Source organism: Oncorhynchus keta, chromosome 36 (assembly GCF_023373465.1).
Source record: "Oncorhynchus keta strain PuntledgeMale-10-30-2019 chromosome 36, Oket_V2, whole genome shotgun sequence".
Taxonomy (NCBI): Eukaryota; Metazoa; Chordata; class Actinopteri; order Salmoniformes; family Salmonidae; genus Oncorhynchus; species Oncorhynchus keta.
In genome coordinates this window covers 12,931,075-12,956,855 of record NC_068456.1, presented here as the reverse complement: position 1 = coordinate 12,956,855, position 25,781 = coordinate 12,931,075, and the positions used below count along the sequence as shown (strand labels likewise).

Genomic DNA, 25,781 nt, shown 5'->3' with positions numbered 1-25,781 from the left:
ACATTGATTAATTAAGACTGTAGGCCTACGCTACTAAGCGACTGAAGAACAAAATCATCCATTTGTTAAGCTACATAACATGCTGACACAATGTTCTGATCAGCCTTAATCAATGTGCCAACTAGACAAGAAGATCATGAGCAGCACTCACCTCAGCTAGTATTTCCACAGCCTAATTGTATTCTAACCAATATCCAAATGGAGACTCGGTTTAAAAGAAAAATCGGACATTCATTGATTTATCAAGACGAGTCTCCACACTTGTCTGAAATTGACCACAGTGCTGGTAGGATATTGCTTTAAATGTATTATAACAATTGGATGACTGGGAGTTTTAGTTAGTAACGACTTGATGCCTCATTCGGCAAGCGGTACCAATGCACCGAGTCTGGAACCAACAGGACCCTGAACAGCTTCCACCCCCATATTGAATTCAGGCTGTAACAACAAAATGTTGAATACGTCAAGGGGTATGAATTAGAGGTCGATCGATGAAGATTTTTCGATACCGATTGGAGGCACTGATTCATCTGACGATTTGTATATATATATTTATACATTTACATTTAAGTCATTTAGCAGACGCTCTTATCATAATGACAATTACAACAATACTGAATGAACACTTATATTTCAACTTAATATAATACATAAAATATATTTAGTCTCAAATATATAATGAAACATGTACAATTTGGTTTAAATACAAAAAAGCTAACGTTTAAATTCCTGGCTCAGAACATATATGAAAGCTGGTGGTTCAATATTCCCAGTTCAAAAGTTTTAGGATGTAGTTACTATAGGAATAGTGACGTGTTGACTATTTCCCTCTACACCATTTGTATTTCATAGACCTTTGACTATTGGCTGTTCTTATAGGCACTTTAGTATTTCCAGCCTAATCTCGTGAGTTGATGGGCTTGAAGTCATAAACAGCGCTGTACTTCAAGCATTGCTAAGAGCTGCTGGCAAACGCAGTCAAGTGCCGTTTGAATGAATGCTTACGAGCCTGCTGCTGCCTACCACTGCTCAGTCAGACTGCTCTATCAAATCCTAGACTTAATTATAACATAATAACACACAGAAATACGAGCCGTAGGTCATTAATATGGTCAAATCCGGAAACTATCATTTCTAAAAACAAAACTTATTTTATCTAACGGGTGGCAACCCTAAGTCAAAATATTTATTTTACATTGCACAACCTTCAATGTTATGTCATAATTATGTATGGCCCAAAGTGTCGCATATACCCTGACTCTGCTTGCACTGAACGCAAGAGAAGTGACCATTTCCCTAGTTAATATTGCCTGCTAGCATGAATCTCTTTACGAAATAAGCAGGTTTAAAAAAAATATACTTCTGTGAATTGATTTTAAGAAAGGCATTGATGTTTATGGTTAGGTATATTTGTGCAAAGATTGTGCTTTTTTTTGGCAGTTCGCTTTTGTTAAATCACCTGTTAGGCAAAGTTGAAGCAGGCAGTGATTCAATGATAAACTAACAGGCACCACGTTGATTATATGCAGCGCATGACAAGCTAGTTAACCTAGTAATATCATCAACCATGTGTACTGATGATGTGAAGATTGATTGTTTTTTATAAGATTAATGTAAATGCTAGCTAGCAACTTACCATGGCTCCTTGCAACCTACTAGGTCCTTTTGACGCTGCACTTGCATATAAGGTGGTTAGCCTGCCATGCAATTTCCTCGTGGATTGCAATGTAATCGGCGGCCAAAAATGCCAATTACCGAATGTTATGAAAACGGCCCTAATTAAATCGGCTATGCTGATTAATCGGTCGACCTCTAGTATGAATACTTCCTGAAGGCACGGTATATAGCCATGTTATTTTTTACTCGTTATTCACTGTGTATTTATTTCTTGTGTCACTATTACCATTCAGCTCATTTTTAACTCTGCATTGTTGGAAAATGACCCAACATTTCACAGTTTAGTCTTCACTTGCTGTCTGCGAAGCATGTGACAAAAAGCATTTTATTTGATTTATTCCCACAGTAATTCTTTATGGATCTATCCACTTGTGGTTAAGAAAACAATGCATGTGGTGGGCTATGCGAAGAGCTGGGTGAAGTGACATGCCTTGTAAAGTTAAGAACTGCCAGGGGATAGTAGTAATGGGCGCTGCTTAGCAACCATCAAAAGGTATGGAGTGTAGTGCGTGCCAATGCCGCCTCCGCATTAAGGCTAGATTTCATACTAAGCCATAGGCAGAGCTTCACCACAATCAACACTACGTATGTTTGCGGGAAATAAAAGCTTAAGCTTTGATACCGGAAACACCTTTCAAATCAAATGAAATGCAGCTAGTTTGCTGTCTTTCCAGCTTCAGTTTGAAGTGATTGTTCGCTGTGTAGTTGTCTATCTCCTCTGAATTGAGTGTTCTGACGAAAGAGCACATTAGAAAACAGCTTAAAGAAACACAAATCAAAGTTTGTCACGTGCACCAAATACAAGAGGTAGACCTTACAGTGAAATGCTTACTTACAGGCTCTAACCAACAGTGCAAAAAAGGTATTAGGTGAACAACAGGTATGTAAAGAAATAAAACAGTAAAAAGACAGTGAAAAATAACAGTAGCGAGGCTATATACAGGCACCGGTTAGTCGGGCTGATTGAGGTAGTATGAACATGTAGACATGGTTAATGTGACTATGCATATATGATGAACAGAGAGTAGCAGTAGCGTAAAAGAGGGGTTGGCAGGTGGTGGGTGGCGGGACAATGTAATTCAGATATAAAGAAAAGGTGGAAAAGACTTGGCGGGATACTAAAGTTGACGGAAAAATGTTTGAAAGGTATTTAAGAGAGCGTCAAGACAAAAGCATAATTTTTCACTCTGTAAAAAAAAGAAATCCTTCAATATATCTTTGTAACGATTCAATTAATGCCCCGGGTCGTCTCAAGGAGACTGGGTAAACGGCTCTCTCCATCACTCTGCCCAGTATATATTACCCACAGAGCCACTCTGTCTGGGCGGCTGCCTTCCCGTCTGCCAGCCCAAGCTGGACAACACAAAAGGTGCTCCAACCATTTGGCCTTGACGGTCAAGTAGATGTCAGCCTAACAACAGATGATGATTACCTCAACCATTAGTGAGGATGAAGACAGATACTGGATGAGTGCAAAGGGCCAACGTCTACCAACTCTGACCCTGGCGACCTTTTCCTTTCGACTCTCTGAACTCTCCCACCTGTGCCCTCCACAACCTGCTCACCGGATCTAGATGTCGGCTGATTTTGACTTGATTCCAACACTCCCCCATTCAGCCTCCTAATTCCATTATCGATCTGGCAGACACTAACTACAATGATAATCAATGGAGACGTCTCTATCTCGATTTCGAACTCACCAATCCTGCAAATGAGAGAATAAAAAAAGGGAGCCATTTCCAAGGACTCTCTTTGACTTGTTCCTGAATCAATACATACAGAAAAATGACTCTCACGTATGCACAGTGGATGACATGTTTGATGGATGGACTCGCAAGGACAAACTTCTGGCCACAATGCCTTCAGACACCAGGGATATGGCTTGACCGATACCATATTCAATATACAGTATAGTATACTACTTAAGACTAGCATGTGACCCCATTTCATATATAGTGCACTACTCAGGTCAAAAGTCGTGCACTAAATACGGAGCTATTTGAGATTTGCATCAAGGCCTCTACCAGTACAACACAAACAAAGTTGAGACTGTCAATGACAAACGATGGTGTTAATACCCCTCTATACAGCCCATCTTAAAGTGGTGGGTGTCAAGAGGGGATTGCCTATTTGGATAGGGATAGAAAAATGGGTCTAGAAAAATGAAAAGCATATGCAGAACCATGGTAGAAATGAAAAAGAAACCTTTTGAAAATGGGAAAATTATTATAATAAAATGTGAAACTAAATATAATCTGACAAGACTGAATCCAAACATTACTGTTGATTTTATGTGCATTTTACATTTACTGTACTTTTTGCAGCATTTGTTGTTTAACTGAAAAAAAAAAAATATATATATATATATATATATATTTTCTTTTTTTCTTTTTTAAACTCTGGACACATTCAGTAACTTCAGAATATTCATGGGAAATTTGGGGTAGGTGCAAAAAATGACAAGTGTTTGAGTGAGAGGTATAACGGGTGTCTCCAATTGGCCACACACCTCCCCAAAGTGTGCACAGTTCCTACATAATTTCAATGTACTTTTATGACTCTTCAACCATGAGGTACTATTCTATGATCTATCCTAGCTGTGCTGTTGAGGAACTACAGCAAGCAGAGTTGTAGTTGCTTTGTTTGTAACACATCCCTGCAATCACAATTCCTGTTGTTTACGCATTTCAAAAATGCATAAACAATACTGGCGAGAACTGGAACACGCTGTGGTACACTTCGATCCAGAGCATCCCAAACATGATCAATGGGTGACATGTCTGGTGAGTATGAAAAACTGGGAGATTTTCAGCTTCCAGGAATTGTGTTCAGATCCTTGCGACATGGGGCTATGTATTATGCTGAAACATGAGGTGATGGCAGCGGACGAATGGCACAACTTTGACATCAGCGAACTTCTTGCCCCACATGACGCCATACACCCTCTGTCTGCCATCGGCCCCGGTACAGTTGAAAACGGGAAAAGCACACTTCTCCAGCGTGCCAGTGGCCATTGAAGGTGAGCATTTGCCCACTGAAGTAGGTTACGAAGCCGAACTGCAGTCAGGTCAAGACCCTGGTGAGGACGGTGAGGAAGCAGATGATTTTCCCTGAGAGAGTTTGACAGTTTGTACAGAAATTCTTTGGTTGTGCAAACCCACACCTGTCTGTGTGGTTGGTCTCAAACGATCCCGTCGGTGAAGAAGCCGGATGTGGAGGTCCTTGGCTGGCGTGGTTACACATGGTCTGTGGTTGGACATACTGACACATTTTCGAAAACGATGTTATGGTAGTGAAATTAACATTCAATCCTCTGGCAACAGCTCTGGTGGACATTCCTGCAGTCAGCATGCCAAATGCATAGTCCCTCAAAACTTGAGACATCTGTGGCATTGTGTTGTGTGACAAAACAGCACATTTTAGGGTGGCCTTTTATTGTCCCCACCACAGGGCACAAATGTGTGATGAGCGTGCTGTTTAATCAGTTTCTTGATATGCCACACCTGTCAGGTGAATGGATTATCTTGGCAAAGGAGAAATGCTCACCAACAGGGATGAAAACAAATTTGTTGCTCAAAATTTGTGCACAATCTTTGTGTGTATGGAACCTTTCAGCTCATGAAAACATGGGCCCAACACTTTACATGTTGCGTTTATATTTTTGTTCAGTATAAGTTATAAAATACAATCTTAGTGTTATAATTTTGGTCACGAGAGCATTCAGATGAGTGTTCTCCGACAAATTTCTTCACCATACGACAAACATAGGCTCATTCTGTTCAGAAAAACCCAGGCTATGACCGACAGCATGTCATCTTGTAAATCTTCAAGCATTGTGATCAAACACAGACACTATATTACATGAGCTTTATGATATGGAAATTTGAAGTGCACATTTGGACTCAAGTGTTTGGCTTGCTTGTATGACATCAAAGCAGTATTTATTATAATCCTCAATGTCTCATCTTTCAAATTACCTTGAATTCTCTTCATTAACAGCATTTCCCTCACTCAGACAACAAAACATTTGCAAAAGTTGCCCAATTAGTGGGAGGGATAGGGGCAACTTCTTGTCTTGTGCGTTGCTCAAGTTCAGAACCGCTGTCAGTCTAAACCAGGGTTATTCAATTCTTACCCTATGAGATCCAGAGCCTGATGGTTCTGCTCTACCTGATAATTAATTGCACCCGTCTGGTGTCCAAGGTCCAAATCAGTCCCTGATTAGAGGGGGGAAATGAAAAAACGCAGTGGAACTGGCTTTGAGGTCCAGAGTTGAGTTTGAGGGGTCTAAACCAATACTGTGCTGTGAAGCAGAGACCTTGAGCTCTGGCGTCATGTATAGCATGCTACTGTACAGCCACTGCATTCCAAGTTAGGCGATTAGTGTCCAAATCTTTCAACACACAACATAAACCATATTAACGGGTTTATAGTACTGAGGATCTTTCATTGCATCTGTCAAAACAGCTACCTATTGACACACCCCCTGTTGTCAAATAGAGACAGGCTGATGATCAACCATCCCCAATGACGTATGAGATTGGTGCTGGTTTTCACAGCATAAATAAAGAAATAAATAACTGACCCATGAAAGGGTGGTGGCGGTATAGTCCAGCGGATTTCTATCTCACCTGTAAAAAGCTAGAGGTCTGAGGGTTCCATTTCTCCTCCGGTCTCCCGTGCCAGGTGTTGAGGATACTTAAACACACCTGGAGAAGACAGAACAGATCAACAACTAAAGTTAACAGAATGATCAGTATCAGGTAAACATCCACAGGCCCTCCTACCCAGCCATCCCTCTTTCCTTCCTTCCCTCCTTCCTTCCTTCCTTCCCTCCTTCCCTCCATTGTTTAGCAGAGGGAGAGCTGAGGCCATTTTCCCTGGCCTCCCCACCAGTGGTATCTCTGCTGTAGAAAGCCCACAGTAATTCTTATAGCAGCTGTCTCCTTCCATTATGAAAATAGATGTTCCCCGTCAAAGCCTTCCTAATGAGGAGGAGCAGATGTGGCAGGCTCCAGCACCTTTACTGCTTTTCACCAGGGGAAGAGAGAGACACCAGAAATAAACTAGTCTTGAGGAAAGGCTACTCTAGTCAAGCCTCCTCTCTCTCTCCTCCACTCCAAGCTATGAGAATTAACAGGTTGATGGTACCACAGAGGGATCACTCTGGGCAGACTGGTGATGATATAGATTCAAATTCAACATATTTTTTTTTGTGGAAAGCAAAAATATGAAGGGATTGGAAAATGTTACACTAAAATGTACCACAGACCCAATATTTACCCTTTTGATTAAAAGCTAGGCAGTTGACCCAACTCCTCACCAACCCCTTAACCCCGAGTAAGTATATGGGACTCACCTTTCCGTCATTGTAGAGGTTTGGGTTAAAGCGCACGCTGTGTCCACCAGTGGTCTCTAGGTTGACTAGGGGTGGGGAATTGGGGTAGTCCTGGGGGAAGTACACGTCAAACTCAAAGCAGCCGTTAGCGTACGGTGTGTCCGCCGGGCCCGTGATGAGAACCTGCAGCACACAGACCACAAGGGGTTAATTAATGACCAGGGCTGTTGTGACCGTATTAACGCCACACCGGCAGTCACGAGTCATGAAGGCAGTCAATTCCACATGACAGTTTAGCCACGGTAATTAATCTTCTCCAAGCTCTGACGCAGGTCATTAGTAGCCTACCAAATGTGCTAACTGCCTGGTACTCAGCACTGTATTGCCCCTCTAAATCACACCAAATGTAATATATCTAACCAAACGAATATCTAACCAAACACTTAATGAGAGCCCATGAGCTCATGTTGCACAACATTTCTATCGGCTATGCAATTGCGTGAGAAACCAGATGCCCTCTATTAAAAAGGAGGATCCCATAAGCATTCTATAGGCTCGGCCAACTATATTAATTGATACATTTTCCTTATATTAAACACAATGCTGCTCTTTATAACAGGATTATAGCCTAACCTGGCAGATAGGAAAATAAACCATAGAGGAAAATAGTCTGCCATTCGCTATTTACAGTTGAAGTCAGAAGTTTACATACACCTTAGCCAAATACATTTAAACTCAGTTTTTCACAATTCCTGACATTTAATCCTAGTAAATATTCCCTGTCTTAGGTCAGTTGGGATCACCACTTCATTTTAAGAATGTGAAATGTCAGAATAATAGTAGAGATAATTATTTCTTTCAGCTTTTATTTCTTTCATCACATTCCCAGTGGGTCAGAAGTTTACATACACTCAATTAGTATTTGGTAGCATTGCCTTTAACTTGTTTAACTTGGGTCAAATGTTTTGGGTAGCCTTCCACAAGCTTCCATCAATAAGTTGGGTGAATTTTGTCCCATTCCTCCTGACAGAGCTGGTGTAACTGAGTCAGGTTTGTAGGCCTCCTTGCTCACACACGCTTTTTCAGTTCTGCCCACAAATTTTCTATAGGATTGAGGTCAGGGCTTTGTGATGGCCTCTCCAATACCTTGACTTTGTTGTCCTTCAGCCATTTTGCCACAAATGTGGAAGTATGCTTGGGATCCTTGTCCATTTGGAAAACCCATTTGGGACCAAGCTTTAACTTCCTGACTGATGTCTTGAGATGTTTCTTCAATATATCCACAATTTTCCATCCTCATGATGCCATCTATTTTGTAAAGTGCACCAGTCCCTCCTGCAGCAAAGCATCCCCACAACATGATGCCACCCCCGTGCATCACGGTTGGGATGGTGTTCTTCGGCTTGCAAGCATCCCCCCTTTTTCCTCCAAACATAACAATGGTCATTATGGCCAAAAAGTTATATTTTTGTTTCATCAGACCAGAGGACATTTCTCCAAATAGTTCGATCTTTGTCCCCATGTGCAGTTGCAAACTGTAGTCTGGCTTTTTTTAATAGCAGTTTTGGAACAGTGGCGTCTTCCTTGCTGAGAGGCCTTTCAGGTTGTTTCGATATAGGACTTGTTTTACTGTGGATATCGATACTTGTGTACCCGTTTCCTCCAGCATCTTCACAAGGTCCTTTGCTGTTGTTCTGGGATTGAGTTGCACTTTTCGCACCAAAGTACGTTCATCTCTAGGAGACAGAACGCGTCTCCTTCCTGAGAGGTATGACAGCTACGTGGTCCCATGGTGTTTATACTTGCGTACTATTGTTTGTACAGATGAACGTGGTACCTTCAGGAATTTGGAAATTGCTCCCAAGGATGAACTTGTGGAGGTCTACAATTTTTTTCCTGAGGGCTTGGCTGGTTTCTTTTGATTTCCCCATGATGTCAAGCAAAGAGGCACTGAATTTGAAGGTAGGCCTTGAAATACATCCACACGTACACCTCCAATTGACTCAAATTATGTCAATTAGCCTATCAGAAGCTTCTAAAGCCATAACATAATAGTCTGGAATTTTCCAAGCTGTTTAAAGGCACAGTCAACTTAGTATATGCAAACTTCTGACCCATTGGAATTGAGATTCAGTTAATTATAAGTGAAATAATCTGTCTGTAAACAATTGTTGGAATAATTACTTGTCATGCGCAAAGTAGATGTCCTAACCGACTTGCCAAAACTATAGTTTGTGAACAAGAAATTTGTGGAGTGGTTGAAAAACGAGTTTTAATGACTCCAACCTAAGTGTATGTAAACTTCGACTTCAACTGTAAGTGTAATTTTTAAATGTATTTTTTGCCGTTGCCCCGGTTTCTAAATCAAAACAAATTTCACACATATATTATTTTGTATATGTAAAGGCAAGATTAAATAAAGAATAGTCTGATGGGTCACAATATTAGACTATCACTTGTGAATAAGAAAATGCCTTGTTCTTTGCGACTTTTTCCGCACACCTGTTTTTTGCGACTTTTTCCGCACACCTCATGTAGGCCCATGGGGTGTAGAGCCCATAGGCCCATGGGGTGTAGAGCATAACTAGCATACATAAGCAGCGCGTGAGTTTAATGTTTCGGGAAGTTCATTTTCACCATAAAAATGCACCTTAATAATAAAAGCATTACATGGATAATTGCATTTGTGGTAAATTTTGATAATTGTGCTAGCATGTGCACATTGTGGCGCTTACGTGAAGAAATAGCCTAATAGTTTATCAACATTTTAAGCTAAACGTTCTTATCTGTTGCGTCAGACATATTGCGTAAAAACGTTTCAAGAGCTCAATTGGCAGCTTCATTAAATAGTACCCGCAAAACACCAGGCTCAACGTCAACAGTGAATAGGCAACTCCGGGATGCTGGCCTTCTAGGCAGAGTTGTAGAGAAAAAGCCATATCTCAGACTGGTCAATAAAAAGAAAATATTTAGATGGGCAAAAGAACACAGACACTGGACAGAGGAACTCTGCCTAGAAGGCTAGCATCCCGGAGTTGCCTCTTCACTGTTGACGTTGAGCCTGGTGTTTTGCGGGTACTATTTAATGAAGCTGCCAGTTGAGGACTTGTGAGGCATCTTTTTCTCAAACTAGACACTAATGTACTTGTCCTCTTGCTCAGTTGTGTACCGGTGCCTCCCACTCCTCTTTCTATTCTGGTTAGAGCCAGTTTTCGCTGTTCTGTGAAGGGAGTAGTACACAGCGCTGTACGAGAGTACAATTTCTCACATGGAACAGCCTTAAATTTCTCAGAACAAGAATAGACTGACGAGTTTCAGAAGAAAGTTCTTTGTTTCTGACCATTTTGAGCCTGTAATCGAACCCGCTGATGCTCCAGATACTCAACTAGTCTAAAAAAAGGCCACTTTCATTGCTTCTTTAATCTGAACAGTTTTCAGCTGTGCTACCAAAATTGCAAAGGGGTTTTTCTAATGTTCAATTAGCCTTTTAAAATGATAAACTTGGATTAGCTAACACAGCGTGCCATTGGAACACAGGAGTGATGGTTGCTGATAATGGGCATCTGTACGCCTACATAGATAATTCATTATTTTAATTAATTTTTTAAATATATATTTTTTAAATCTGCCGTTTCCAGCTACAATAGTAATTTACAACATTAATAATGTCTATAACTGTATTTCTGATCAATTTGATGTTATTTTAAAATGGACCAAAACATTTGCTTTTCTTTCAAAACAAGGACATTTCTACATGACCCCAAACTTTTGAACGGTAGTGTATTTGCTTGACAATCACCGGCTGACAATTTTGTGACCGCAACAGCACTATTAATGACAATTCACGTCAATAACGTTTTTCTTCAACCACACACCCATTACCACTAGAGGTAACAAAAGGATAGTATTTTTCCTGACGAATAGCTCATGGCTATTATAGAAATCCAATTAATTCATTTTTTTTATACTGTAGGGAAGCGTTCGCTAGCCCTCGTCGGCCTTATCTACACCAAAACCAGCTAGTTCTCCATCTTTTTGAATAGTGAGCCAACATGTTTTAAGCACTTATTTCCCTGACTGACTAAATTCCTTTTTCTTATGCTCTCTCATCTCTCTGCAGCGGACATAGTGAGCAATATGTTTGGAACACCAAATAACAATATTGAATCGCAATACATATCGTATCGGCACCAAGTGTCATGATATTGTATCCTGAGGTCCCTCGCAATTCTCTGCCCTTATACACAACCTTGGGAAGATCATCAATATGATCAAATAAGAAATAGTAAAGGGATCTTGGTAATTCTGCAGGAATACCCTTGTGCTTTCAGTGAACGGGAACTAAAGAGCCTTCGTCTGAATCAGAGGCTCTGTCTGATCGATGCAGGGGAAAACCTATCTGAGGAGGAAGCCCGCTCCTCCTCCCCTTGCTCTATTCTCTGCTCAAACGCGCTGATGAGAGGGGACCTTCGCCAGAGCAGCGGGTTATTACAGAGTCACAGGTATTCAGGCTCAAGGATGGCGTGCCCGAATGGGGGGCTGTGATTTTCCACATTAGCTGCTCGCAGGAAGCCCTGACAGCGGAGGGCTAATCTGATCTGAAACCCACTGCACCGAGACCTTGTTTCAAGTGCATTTGGCTCTACCTTTTAAAAACAAAACCCCCAGGATTCAGAGTTTCTATGGGGGCCAGGCTCAGAGAGATATGGTTTCTAGACCAAGGAGGAAGTAGGGATCCTGAAGAGAGGCCTGTGTTTTTGCAACAACAAACAAGGTGTCTTTGAGTGAAATGTCAGGCAGGCTAGCTTTCCCAGTGGCTGTTTTGAGATGAAGAGGTGAATGGGGAGGGGAGGAGGGGGTAGAGCTGGCGACGCTGCCAGGCTGAGTGCTGCAGAGAGCGGCAAGCTGATGGAGGAGGAAAGGGGTAGAGGCCGAGAGAAGCAGGCAGCGTGCATTTAGAAAAGCAACAAGAACAAAAAAACAAAACAAAAATCACTGGTGCAGGTGAGGTAGGTAGAAACAAACAGTGAGGTAGAAACAAGGTGTGTTTTTAACAAGGTGCGAGAAGAGGAGTAACGGTTAAGAGGATGTGGACGAGCTGTAGGTAGGTAGTGTGTGTATGTACGTATGAGGAAGCATGTGTGTTTGAGAGTGCCTGACCCCTGTCTTAGCAGCGTCAGCCACGAGTAGCAATATCAAGGGTTGTCATGCCGAGCGGCACTCCGGCGGTGCGTATATTTTCATGTGAACATTCAGACCCAACATTTTAGTGCACTTCCCAGAGAAGGGGAAATCTGGAGGGAGTAGCTATTAATGTCTATTAAGATAGCATGACGCTATCGCACTTGAAAGAATGATAATGCACAGTCTATAGCGATAGGACAGGGGAAACTTGAAATGAGGGGGCAATATGCCAGTCCCTAGACATCCACCAGTCTGTCAACTTGTGGCCTTTTCTCATTGTGCTACAAAGGAAATAGTTTGTAGTGTTCTTTGCAGAACCTTAATAGATGAGGGTTTTGACATTTACGAATGAGACTGCCATTAAATCAGAAAACGGGTCAAGGCCATTTATTAAATGTCATTGGAAAATGAGTAAGACTTTCTGTGACAGCCGTTGCTGAATGACCACTGGAATGCGAAAGCATAGGCTATCAACACCATATGCAGAGTCCCAAGATACGAAGCCCGTTTCCCCAAGTCATGCGGGTTTAATGCCCCAAGCAGCATCCATTTGACTGGAACAGTACTGTAACACCCTGTTCACTTTAACAAGCATCTCAATTGCATCTGGCCATTCCCTGAGGCCATCTCTGTATCAGACAGATTGGGTCTCTAGTAAAGCACTTTCACATAAAGTGCCGTGAAAAAGTATTTGCCCGCTTTCAGATTCTCGATTTTTGACAATGAATGTTATCAGATCTTCAACCAAAACCTATTCTATTATTAGATAAAGGCAACCTGAGTGAACAAATAACAAAAATGTCATAATTCTTTAATTTATTTAAAATGCCCCTGTGTGAAAAAGTTATTGCCCTCAATAACTGGTTGTGCCACCTTTGGCTGGCTGTAACCATATACTTCCTGTAGTTGTTGATCTGTCTCACATCACTGTGGAGGAATTTTTGTCAACTCTTCCATGCAGAACTGCTTTAACTCAGCGACATTCTTGGTTTTTCGAACATGAACTGCTCGTTTCAGGTCCAGCCACAACACCTCAAATCAGGTTTACATCTGGACTTCGACTAGGCCATTCCAAAACTTCAAATTTGTTGCTTTTCAGCCATTCTGATGTAGACTTGCTTATATGTTTTGGATCATTGTCTTGCTGCATGACCCAGCTGCACTTCAGCTTCAGCTCACAGACAGATGGCCTGACCTTCTCCTGTAGAATTTTGATACAGAGCACAATTCATGGTTCTTTCTATAATGGCAAGTTGCCCAGGTCCTGAGGCAGCAAAGCATCTCCAAACCATCCCACTACCACCACCATGCTTGACCATTGGTAGAAGGTTCTTACTGTAGAATACAGTGTTTGGGTTTCACCAGACGTAACAGGACGCATGTTTTCCAAATCCCAAAAATTCTACTTCTGACTCATCTGTCCACAGAACATTCGTCCAGGAGTCTTGGCGACCATCCAGGTGCTTGCAGGTGGATCATGCAGCAAGACAATGATCCAAAACACACAAGTAAATCTACACCAGAGTGGCTGAAAAGCAACAAATGTAAAGTTTTGAAATGGCCTAGTCAAAGTCCAGTCCTAAAACCGATTGAGATGTGGCAGGACCTGAAATTAGCAATTCATGCTTGGAAACCCACATGCTGCTGAGTTAAAGCAGTTCTGCATGCAAGAGTGGGCCAAAATTCTTCAGGAAGTGTTTGGCTGCAGTCATTGCAACTAAAGGAGGCACAACCAGTTATTGAGTGAGAGGGCTACTTTTTCACACAGGGGCATTGGGTGTTGCAAAACATTGTTTATTCAATAAATGAAATAAGTATCAGATTTCTGTGGTATTTGTACACTCATATTCCCTTTATCTAATGTTAGGTATAGGTTGAAAATCTGATCACATTGTGTCAAAAATATGCTAAAATGGAGATTCTGAAAGGGAGCCAATACTTTTTCATTGCACAATATACATTGAATACCATTGAAATTATATCACTTACATAGATGAATACCTCAAATGTGAATAATAAAATGTGGGTTGGCTACTGCATGTATAACATTGTCATGAGGGAATTAGATGGGTGGACTGAGCATTAAAAAAAATCATAGTGGATCCATAGATGAATATCTGTACCTTCATGATGTCCAGCCGCTCTTCGTCGCAGCGAACAAAGACGCTGGAGGAGGAGGAGAGGGGCAGCGAGGTGGAGAGCGTGACGGCCTCCTGTGCCAGGCGGCGGGCGCGGGCAGCACTGTTGGCATCGCTGGCGTTCTTCACCTGAGACATGTAGTGGTAGTTCACCTTGAACACCAGCTTCCCGTCATCGTCCTCCGTGACCATCTCAAAGGTGTCTGCCAGGGAAAGATATCACACGGGTATTAATGTCAATACCTACTGGGAATGCTGGAGAAGGTTTAAACACTTTCAAATGATTCATCCCACACCAAAGAACAAGGCATGACACAAACATCCTCCCAGCAAATCTGGCAATAAGTCTCTATTCAGTTATGCCACACACGTGCATGTTGATTTTGTCCATCCACACCAGATGCAATCATGATACACAGGTTAAGATAACAAAACCAACTGTGAACCGACTATATTAAAGGTCGAAACATACAAGAAACATTCACGGACATTTAGCTTGCTAGTTGTTGCCAGCTAGTTTGTCCTGGGACATGAACATTTGTTGTTATTTTTATCTGACATGCATATGGTCCTGTTCTTTAGCTGCTTCTTGGCAGTATTTCGACCTGGAGTCCTACAAAATCGTATGTTTCTCTACTCCAACAATTAATCCACAGATAAAAAGGGAAACCAAGTTAAGGTTTTTAGTTAGTTATCTTTAATTAAATCTCGCCTCATTTGTCTTCCAAGCATCCACGTAGGTTTGTATCTTCCTGATCTTCAATAAGGAGGGGACATGCAGCGCCTCAAATAGAATCAAGATCTATTCGAGGGCTTAGCTACGCAGACGCTCGTTCACACGAGTGGTGTGGGAGAAACGATCGAATAACATGTATGTGTACATTTATTTTGCAACGCTCACAGTGGCCAGTGATGTTTGCATGTTAATCATATTGCACACCGGGGTTCCTGCCTTGTTGCCTTGGTGTCTCCGTCGCTCTTTTGTACTGGGACCAGAGCAAACCTGTTTACATTCATGTCACTTGCATTTACTTTCGACGTCTGCCACTCGCAAAAATCAATTGTGGCACAACAGAAGTCCCGTAATCAATCATGGCGTGGCAGGATGAGAAGCGACAGACAGAAAAGCCCTTCCTCCCAGCAGACAGGCAGCAGGATTACGTTATGTATCATTTCAGAGAAGGGTAGGAGGGGGTTTGAGGGGGGGGCTGTGCTGCTGCTGTGCTCTGGGCACTATGTGCATTGAGGAGGAACCAATCAACAGACAGGCAAGGAGAGAAGAGACAGGCCCTGCCAATAGCATGTCTAAGCATTCTCCTGTCTTAAGAGAAACAAAACACGTTTCCAACATATCTACCAAACCACACCCGGCACCACAAGTTCAATACACAAACACAGAAAAACACACAAACTTAAAGCACTCACCAAACTGGAGCTTCTTCATGATGGCCACGTACTTCTCCTCGAGTGAGCGTAGGATTGACATGGGTTTGGGTCTGGTTGTTGCCTTCTTCGAGGACTCAGCCAACTTCCTCTCTGATGGCGGGAGAAATAAAAAATGAAAGTGTTACCATGGCAGGTTCAACGTTATCGCTGTTTGAGAGCCAGGCTTACCGCTATTTGGCACAACCACCATCATCTCAGCAGGCTGCTGGCCCAGACCGATGATCTATATGTACACACACTAGATGACTGACAAGGTTTAATGTCCACCACTTCTAGAATATATTAATGTCTACATTTGTTTTGCCATGTTAATTCTATTATTGCAGACAGCTTAATTAATGCATACTTGTAAATTATATTATGTAATGTTGTATTCGGTGCATGTGACTAATACAATTATTTCTTGAAAATTCCTATGTCACTGTTCCCTATACAACAACAAAAATACTTATATGTAATTTAGTCAATGAAACATTTAATTGAAATAATGTAGACTTTTATTAATTCCTATGGAGGGGAGTGCCAATATGGCCGACCGGTGGCTTCAAAGCCTCTCACTGGACAATTACATAGCATCAGCAATCCAGGGTTGATATACGTCATTGGCCCAGAATTACAATCTTTACATGAATCTACTGACAAACAAACAAACCACACTGTGATAAGGTACTGCTGAGGTCACCACATATTACTACCTCACCCACTCCGACAAATAATAGATACATATCAAAAACACAAATTCAAGCCATATTCTTCTTCACTTCAACAAGATTATCTTTGAATATCACAGGTAACAGCAGGGTTTGTCACACCCCCTTATTCGCCCCACCCATTTCCACCTTCATATTGATGAATGAATCTGCCATCATTTGGAAATACTAACATGGAATTTCCACCAGTTTCTTCAAAGTCCAGTCTCATCAACAGCTTAACCATGTCCAAGACAAATGATAATGGAAACACCCACCAATTTTCTCACCGATAAAACATAGTGGAGCGATGGGCTAGAGAGCAGTTAACGCATCAACATAATTAACTGTCTGCATATAGCATATTTATAGCACCCCAGCCCCACTCTCACTTTCTGCTTTAGATACCGCTACCTGGACAGATGTGACCCCCCATTAAATTACCGGTGCATTTAACTGGCCTATTACAACCAAACTTAGGATGCCAGAGGGACATAAAAAAAAGAGGGCTGTCGATACCATCATTTACTTTGTTCTATTGTTAGTGTTGGATATCGATACTTCGATAGACCGTTTCCCAGTCTCACCAGCCAATACTAGGCTGTAGAACAGAGCGCTGACCAATGTCCGCCTCCTCGTTAACCTGTCTATGGGCATTTTTAAAAACACTCAATTATTCATTAAGCATTTACATATCAGTCCAGCCTTCCCCTATACCGCCAATTCCCTTGTGGTACATGAATCCAGTGGCCGTTATCATATGGACTTATTTAGGTAAAGTGACGGCAGCATTGATCGGCAACTGGGCATCTCAACCCCACAATGCTCACTTACAGCGCCATTGATTCAGCTGATTACAGGAGAGCCACTGGGAGACAGGCAATCAAATGAATAATATGCACCGCACAGTTGGGGGGGGGGGGTTACTGTCAATCCATCATAGGCACATCAACGGGTTGCTTTCTTTAGCAACGGTGAGTAAAGGCTGGCAGGAGTCCCCTGACAGCAGGTCTTAGAAGACGAGGCCTCAGATCTCCACTACCCATTCCCCCTGTCCTTCTGCACTACGGGGCTCTGGGGAGGATTCTGTGTCTCCCTGTACTGTAGGGACAATGACAGATACGCTGCATGGGGACTGTAGGACAACAGGTACCCACAATAGAACATACATAGGGCTTTGATACTAAATAGAAACCCTTTTAGAGAGAGATGCGAGAGGCATGGACTAACTTTTAACCTGTCACTTAGGGCAGTGGTTCCCAACTTTTGTGCCACGTTCCTTGAGGAACTCTTAAGAGGACTGCGAAACTACTCCTATTCTTAATTCATTTCTTTAACACTCACTTAGAAACGTGACCATTTTGATTTGGGAGCACTAGCGTCGGTCAGATAACACATGAAATGGAACGTAGCTACGATCTGTATCGTAGTTTCAGGTCCAGTGCGCTCAGGCTGTATTTATCATCTGAGGGGTGCGCATCACGAGCAAAGTCATTGTATAATTTGACTTTGTCTGTGAAAAACATTAGCACCGGTAAGTCAGAGCTTAGCCAAAGTCATTGATTTATTATGTCTTAGCCTCTGCCATAGAAACAAACATTTTATTTTAGGTGTGCCGAAGATGTGTGCCGAAGAATTGTATCCCTGCTACTTAATGAAAAAAAGGTTGGGAACCACCGTCTTAGAGAATTGGGGTGGCGATGGGGGGGATACAGGATGATCAGGCCTAAAACAGGCAATTTTTTCATTAATTAAGACCAAATTCAGACTTAAAGGGCTCTAGTCAAACACAGCCCAGGAAATTTGTACTTGTGGTAGCTAAAATTAGAGACCCATTTTCTCAGCCTTGTCCCAAGAACACACAGGACAAAAGAGTGCGGTAGTGGGAGAAAAATAGAGAGTAGGAAGACAGTTGAGACCTGCTGAAATCAGAAATAATTCAGTGAAACAGACAGCCTTTAAAAAAAGACACTGGTTAACATTTTACTCTGTCACGTATTACAATAAATGTGCGTAAAAATCCAAGGAGTGTCCAGACTAATATCCCCTCTGCTCTGCAGGTTTGGCCCTTGCCCAGAGAGACAATGAGTGAGGTGTGGTGTGTGTGTGTGTGTGTGTGTGTGTGTGTGTGTGTGTGTGTGTGTGTGTGTGTGTGTGTGTGTGTGGCTTACCCTGGTTGGCCTGCCGTAGGCTGGTGGTGGCAGCATAGACAATCTCGGCCGTCCTCTGGATGTCAGGCACCAGCAGGGTCAGCCCCTCAGGTTCTGGGTCTGAGCTATCAGGCTTCACCACACCTTTCGCCTTGTCTTTCTTTGACCTGGAGAACAGAACAAAGGGAGAGAGTTCAGTAATCATATTCCTCTCAAAAATCCTGGAGTGACATATATTGCTAGTTGTCTTGGGGAAGGAAATCTGGGGTGATTATATTACTGATGAGAATAGAAATATTCATCGCTCTACTGTGCAACAATTACATGTCGGGCATTTTCTGGTTGGAGAGTTTCTCCTGTGTCCATCTGAAAAGGAGCATTTTGCCCAGTGAGCCACAATCCTGGAGCAAAATTGATAATCCCATTCCCAGCACCATCCAGGCATGTCACTAGCAATTCCCATTGTGCTCCCGAGCTCTGCCATTCCCTGCCTCCTACACGCACGGAGTGAAACTGCATTTTTCATGCTCTGTTAAAGGGGTGTGCGTACGAGGGTGAAGCCTCAAAATCCCGATGAAGAAAAATGGGACCCAATGTTCAGACAGACAGAACGAAGGGGCAAGGCTACTGTTCTCCTCCTTCCACCTACTATGAATAATTTAAACCAGTTTTGTGAAGCCTTGCAGCATAAATAACTTGGTCCTCACAACTAGATAAGCAGAGAGACCAATTTCTATGGAGGTTTGTATCGGAACTAAACTGCACACTGCTTTCGTCCCAGGTAAAATAGGTATCTGCTTCAAAACTCCTGTGTTAAGTGGAAAACACAGAGGAGGCTGAAATACACAAGGGATGTATAGACAGTCCTTTAACCTTGTGCTTATACGCTGTGGGATCTGAGAGAAGAATGGATTCCATGCCCCTGCTGGGGTGGTGGTGGTGGGGTCGCTGATAAAGCCACTTTCCGCATGACCTTTTGTGAAGTTGAACGGCGGCCAAGTTCCCTCTGCTCGCTCGCCCCAGAATCCTCTGCTCTACCGAGGACAGTTAGCGAAGGTCTTCTGTCACCAATCCCCCCCCACTCCTCTCGCCACCCCTGCCACTACCCGTCCTTGTCGGCCAGGCAGCTACACAGGCTGGGCACAGATTGGGAGAGACCGTTGAATAAGAGGATGCCGATAACATTCTGCCGTGGCTGCCCAGCTGCCCTGAGGCCCTGCTTTCATTAGACTCTCTGTGTGTCTGGACACCAGCGCTCAGAGCCCAACCTGATGTGATGGCTGCAGATATGATGCTTATGAACCAGTTATCGCTAAGGCCTGACTGAGTCGATAGCAGGGCAGTCCCCCTCACTGGTAGAGAAACAACTTAAGCCTGGACCATCCTCAGACTGTAATCCTAACTGTGTTGCTGATAAGCAGAAGGGGTACAGACCACCAGGTAGGTCTGTCAGTCTCCCAGGGCCGATGGGATATTCCGCTGTACATTTCAAAAGCAATGTCATGGGTCCTAGCATGTTTGTTGGTGGAGCATCTAAGAGGGATGTGCTGTGCCTTCTAAAAATAACTCACCTGGCTAAAGCCTTAAATTCACCAGGGAGGAGGGAGGGAGAAAAATATGCAAGTCTGGGAATCGTACATGAGATGGAACTGTTTGATACCTGTCAATATCTAACCAGACACAATTTAAATATTGACGGGGTTGGATTCCCATGGAATGTTGATGATGCCGTGGCCTGGGCGGATGTACGTAGGTTTCTGACCTGGTAGAGAGAGGTAAAGAGTGCCTTTGCTTCTCTTGAGGTGTCCCTGCCACTGTCGTTGCGTCAAGCCTCGAGTCAGCACTGGGCTGGCTGTAGTGATGTGCAGTTTGCAAACTACTCTATTTACCGACATGGGTCATTAATCTTTTATTGGGGGGGTGTTTGACCTGCTGGCCTCAATGAAATCTTCAGCAGGATTAATAATCTCTCCCCTGACTCACAGGCTCTGGAGAAGTGCTGCGACCATCAACTGTCTATCAGGTGCACGCAGGCAGCATAGACAAGAAAAAGACAGTAATAATTGATCGAATTAATGCAATTCATTGATTATTGAATGTTATCGGTAGACAGAGCTTTGAAGAACCAAAACATAGCAGACAGCCTGCCTCTGCTCAACAACACTCGAAACCGTGAATGAATCGTTTGGTGGGTTGCTGCCTTCCGTAAACAATAGGTGCTTATTTCCCTCATGGCAGTCAAGTCATTCCGCCACGAGTTGTTCACAATCTAGTCCCGTTGCGGCCACAACTAGAACTCATTTCAAAGGTATACATAAATCATTGTATTTGTATGCCTAGCAATCACAAAACGTACATTGTTTGAAGCACACTTTCGTAAGTCTCATGAATAACAGCTCCAATAAGCCACCTATGGTAAATGAGAATCATGACTTGAGTTTTCAGTTCATTGTTCGCCGGTAAGGGGTCCTGCCTCCTGCGTGCTCTGGGCATGACAAATCAAATGAACAAAATAAGTAGAAAAATATTAGTCCTTTTGACTGAATGAGTTGAAAAGATCTGGGTCAGTAAAAAAAGCTTAACTTCCCATCACTAGCTGGTTGGGGTGACGTATGGGAGGGAAACGGGATAACGGGCTTCCTGCACACTGTGGGACTGTGATTAACAAAGGGTGGTCACAGAGCCACAGGTCAGGTCTACATTGCACTAGCACTGATCACTCACGGTCTACGGAGACGGACTTCAAACCCTCTCCCCTTGTTCAGTTGAAACTCATGCACAGCTGAAACCATCAATTTACATTGATAAAATGGGAAATGAGACTTAATTCGCTTGTTCTGTATATTCTTACTCTGTCCGTCTAAGTCCCCACCTGAGGCGGTTGGTGTAGGTGTCCACGCAGGTTTTCATCTTGGCCAGCAGCATGCCCACAGACGTCTGTCCCTCGGAGCGCTCCTCCTCCTCCTCTTCCTCCTGGCTGGGGTCTCCTGACAGGGGCAGCAGCAGGGGAACCAGGGCCGTGGAGGTGGAGATGGCCCTCAGCAGCTCCAGCAGCGCCCGGTACAGGGGCACATGACGTGCCATGTCCAGTACTGAGGGAGAAGAGAACACAGAAACGAGGGGTTAGGAAGGTAACTCAGGTTACACATAAGAGCCTACAGAGAACTGGTAATAGTGTTTCGGAATCAATCAAAAACGGAATAAAAACAGACATAATTTAGACCTCTCCTGCTATCAAACTACGCACCGCTGTAAAAAGAAAGATCGACTGACGCATCTGAAGACACACTTGAGGTTAAGAACTCAAAATTTGATTTCCACGACGAAAAATTCATTCAATATATGATTACATGCGAGGACAACATAACGAAAGTATCAGTCTCATGGCCTTGAGTGAACCTCTGTGTGTGTGTTTACAGGATAGATGGGTGCAGGTTAGAACTCCAGATTGCTCGGAGATTGCACTTGGAGAGTGGAGAGGAGCAGCAGGACTAGAAATGGATCGCATTGAGTAGCAAGCTGGTGAAAGGGGATTTTAAAGATTATTACATTTCAAGGAATGTACAAATGACAAACGACATGCACGCACAAGGAACAGCCCTGAGGCGGCCAAAACCAAGTCCAGAACTCAATTTAGACTCTTCACAAACAAATGTGCGCCTGACTTCCCCCAATATCACCTCGTGTCCCTGAACGCAACTCAAACAGCCTTGTGTTCCAGGCCCTGAAATTAAGCCAAGCCAGCTAGTCAGGAGGGCAGGCAACATTGGAAGCAAATCTAAAAAGGAAAGCCTGGGGCCTAGCAACCGCTCACTTTGCCCAGATACAGGATTGCATCAAATAAGAAATAATTAAAATAATCAATCTCAGGGTGTCATTTTGTATAATGAGTCAGGCAGCGTGATATATTTTTCCAGACACTAATGTATTTGTCCTCTTGCTCAGTTGTGCACCGGGGCCTCCCACTCCTCTTTCTATTCTGGTTAGAGCCAGTTCGCACTGTTCTGTGAAGGGAGTAGGACACAGCGATGTACGAGATTTTCAGTTTCTTGGCAATTTCTCGCATGGAATAGCCTTCATTTCTCAGAACAAGAATAGACAGACGAGTTTCAGAAGAAAGTACTTTGTTTCTGGCCATTTTGAGCCTGTAATCTAACCCACACATGCTGATGCTCCAGATACTGAACTTGTCTAAAGGCCAGTTTTATTGTTACTCAGAAGCACAGCTGAACCAAGATCACGTCCATCATTGTCAAAGCATATCCAGTCTGTGTGTAAAGAGATTGCTGGTCACCATACAGGAATGACCATTTGAGGATGTGATGGTATGTGTGTGGGCACTGTTTACGTGAGCGCACCCGTGTGCTTGTGCCAGCCTCAAATGGAGCAGGACGGCCCTAACTTTGGCTCCCAGGCTGCTTTACATTTATATTGGAATTCCCGGCCCCAACGTCCCTGTCCCAGTATTTGAACGTTGACCTCTCTCCGCTTTAATCTGCGCCTCAATCCTTTCCACTGTCTGTGGACGGCGAAGCACAGAATCCAATTCCCCCCCCGAATACATTTACGCAATTACCGCTAGGCTCAGCTAACTGATATGATTGATGTGGGAGATGCTGCTATCCGTCTGATGTTGCCCAGTGATGTGTGTGTTGCCCCTAAACTTCTCTTCCTCAATGTCACCCCTTTTCCCCCCATTCTCCTACTACTCTCATGGTCAAGTCCGTCCCCTGTTCACCATCATTTCATTTGTACTGAGTTACAACCAACAAAATAGACTTCTCTGCACGAGGAAAGACAGACAGAATGTTTCAATGGGTGATAGATAAGGTTTGGAAATCGAACCACAGCAGTAATGCTGCAGAAACAAACATGGGTCTTATGTGACCTTCATTCTCTTAAGGCAAAACAACCTTTATCATCTGACATAATGATAACATTAAAAAAAACAATTGGAGGGCCACCTTCCCTGACTTTAAATTGGCAATCAAATGTGCATTTGTTTACAAATTTGACTGTCCTAGCAGTAATTTCATTCACATTCCCACATTCTCTGATTCTGACAGGGCCAATAGATGAATGCACTAACAGGATAAATAACAGACTAAGGTTAATAGCAATAGTTTCAGAGACCCACAGAAATGGAACTACAGTAAACTGGACATCAATCTTGACCACGGCTTGCTTTTGGAGACTGCTGGAGCAGATAGCTTTGAGTAGGTGTGATTTAAGGTCCTCCTTGGGGGCTGTATAGCTGGGTGCTTAGTATAGAGAGCAGACGCGTTAGGTGATTTAAAGTTAATGCCCCACCTGAGCAGCTCCGTTGATGACTCACCCCCTGCATTGGCTCCTTAAAATAAAAGGCCCTTCAACTAGGCTTAATGCCTCCCCGTCCACTGTCACCTAATACATAGATGTGTAAAGCCATTTGAATTCAGTCACTTATTTACAGCATCCCTTTTGATTTAAACAAAACTTCCATAAATGTTTGCCCATGGAAGTGGTCAAAAACGAACGGACTTTTTGGACCCAACTGCCAAAACATCCAGGAGGTAAGTGCTCAAAATTGACCCATTTTGCATAACCCACCGTACCATGAGAGATCCATGTCTTCGTCACTGGAAAATATATAGTTTGATATCATTGAAAATTGTACAAACAGTGTTGTCAAACTACTTTATTATTTCTTTAAAAAAAAAGTTTTTTAAAAATGTCCTTTTTAAACCTTTAACGTCAATGCTCTAAAAACACGTAAACTCTATATTCATATATGTTGTAGCTTAGAGCCCATTTCACATCCAAGGTTTTTGTGTTGTACCTGGCATTGGTTGAGACATGCTCTTAAATACAGGGTGGGTGTACTTTCAATCATAGAAATATAATCAATAGAATGGACCTATCCCTTCAGATCACTGCAATAAAGCTGGTACACCATTGAAATTACATTTTTATTTTATTTATGTAATTAGTAACAAGATGACCACCAGTTCCCCCACCGTTGAACGTCAACTTAAATGGTCATGTATATTCTGTTACCCATTTCTATGATTTCAATACGTTTCCTATGGAGGATTGACAGCATAATTTAAAACAGATATTCCCATTCAAGTCAACATTCTCTGATGTGTGGACTCCAATCTTTGCGGTTCCATTTGAAAGTAGAAATGTCAATTTATTCCCATTTTAGTTCATTTATCAGCCGAAACATGACACCGACCCTGTATTCAAGAGCATGTTGAGCATGTTGTCTCTCAACCAATAGGGGTCACAACACAAAAAAATTACATGTAAAATAGGGTCTAAGCTACAACGTGTGAATATGTTGAAGCTTAATATGGGATAAACTTCTAAAAGGATCACTCACCTAAAAAGGAACAAACAGAAAATGGGATAAAACTGCAGTTTCTCACTCTTTTCTCTGTATACATCAATGATGTCGCTCTTGCTGCTGGTGATTCTCTGATCCACCTCTACGCAGACGACACCATTCTGTATACTTCTGTCCCTTCTTCGGACAGTGTTAACTAACCTCCAGACAAGCTTCAATAACATACAACTCTCCTTCCGTGGCCTCCATCTGCTCTTAAATGCATGCTCTTCAACCGATTGCTGCCCGCACCCGCCTGCCCATCTAGCATCACTACTCTGGACGGTTCTGACTGAGAATATGTGGACAACTACAGATACCTAGGTGTCTGGTTAGACTGTAAACTCTCCTTCCAGATTCACATTAAGCATCTCCAATCCAAAATTAAATCTAGAATTGGCATCCTATTTCACAACAAAGCCTCCTTCACTCATGCTGCCAAACATACCCTCGTAAAATTGACTATCCTACCGATCCTTGACTTCGGCAATGTCATTTACAAAATAGCCTCCAACACTCTACTCAACAAATTGGATGCAGTATATTTCACTGGTCATCCCCAAAGCCAACTCCTCCTTTGACCACCTTTCCTTACAGTTCTCTGCTGCCAATGACTGGAACGAATTGCAAAAATCGCTGAAGATGGAGACTCATTACTCCCTCACTAACTTTAAGCACCAGCTGTCAGAGAAGCTTACCGATCATTGCACCTATACACAGCCCATTTGTAAATAGCCCACCCAACTACCTCGTCCCCATGTTATTTTGCACCTTTGCACCCCAGTATCTCTA

The 25,781-nt window shown here is 42.8% G+C and overlaps 1 protein-coding gene across 17 annotated transcripts in view; it reads right to left on the bottom strand.

Annotated features, from left to right (window-relative positions):
• Nucleotides 1–25,781, bottom strand: part of birc6 (baculoviral IAP repeat containing 6) — a 147,542-nt gene that overhangs the window by 13,382 nt on the left and 108,379 nt on the right. For 13 of the 17 annotated variants that reach the window (XM_035754228.2, XM_035754241.2, XM_035754235.2 and 10 more), the window contains 6 exons: nucleotides 21,474–21,714; nucleotides 18,644–18,789; nucleotides 15,763–15,873; nucleotides 14,323–14,540; nucleotides 7,037–7,198; nucleotides 6,309–6,386 (listed from right to left, as the gene is read on the bottom strand). In XM_035754228.2, the coding sequence (XP_035610121.1) occupies nucleotides 6,309–6,386; nucleotides 7,037–7,198; nucleotides 14,323–14,540; nucleotides 15,763–15,873; nucleotides 18,644–18,789; nucleotides 21,474–21,714 (956 nt within the window). The remainder of the gene's footprint in view (nucleotides 1–6,308; nucleotides 6,387–7,036; nucleotides 7,199–14,322; nucleotides 14,541–15,762; nucleotides 15,874–18,643; nucleotides 18,790–21,473; nucleotides 21,715–25,781) is intronic. The other 4 variants (XM_035754236.2, XM_035754243.2, XM_035754244.2 and 1 more) reach the window with 1 other exon arrangement.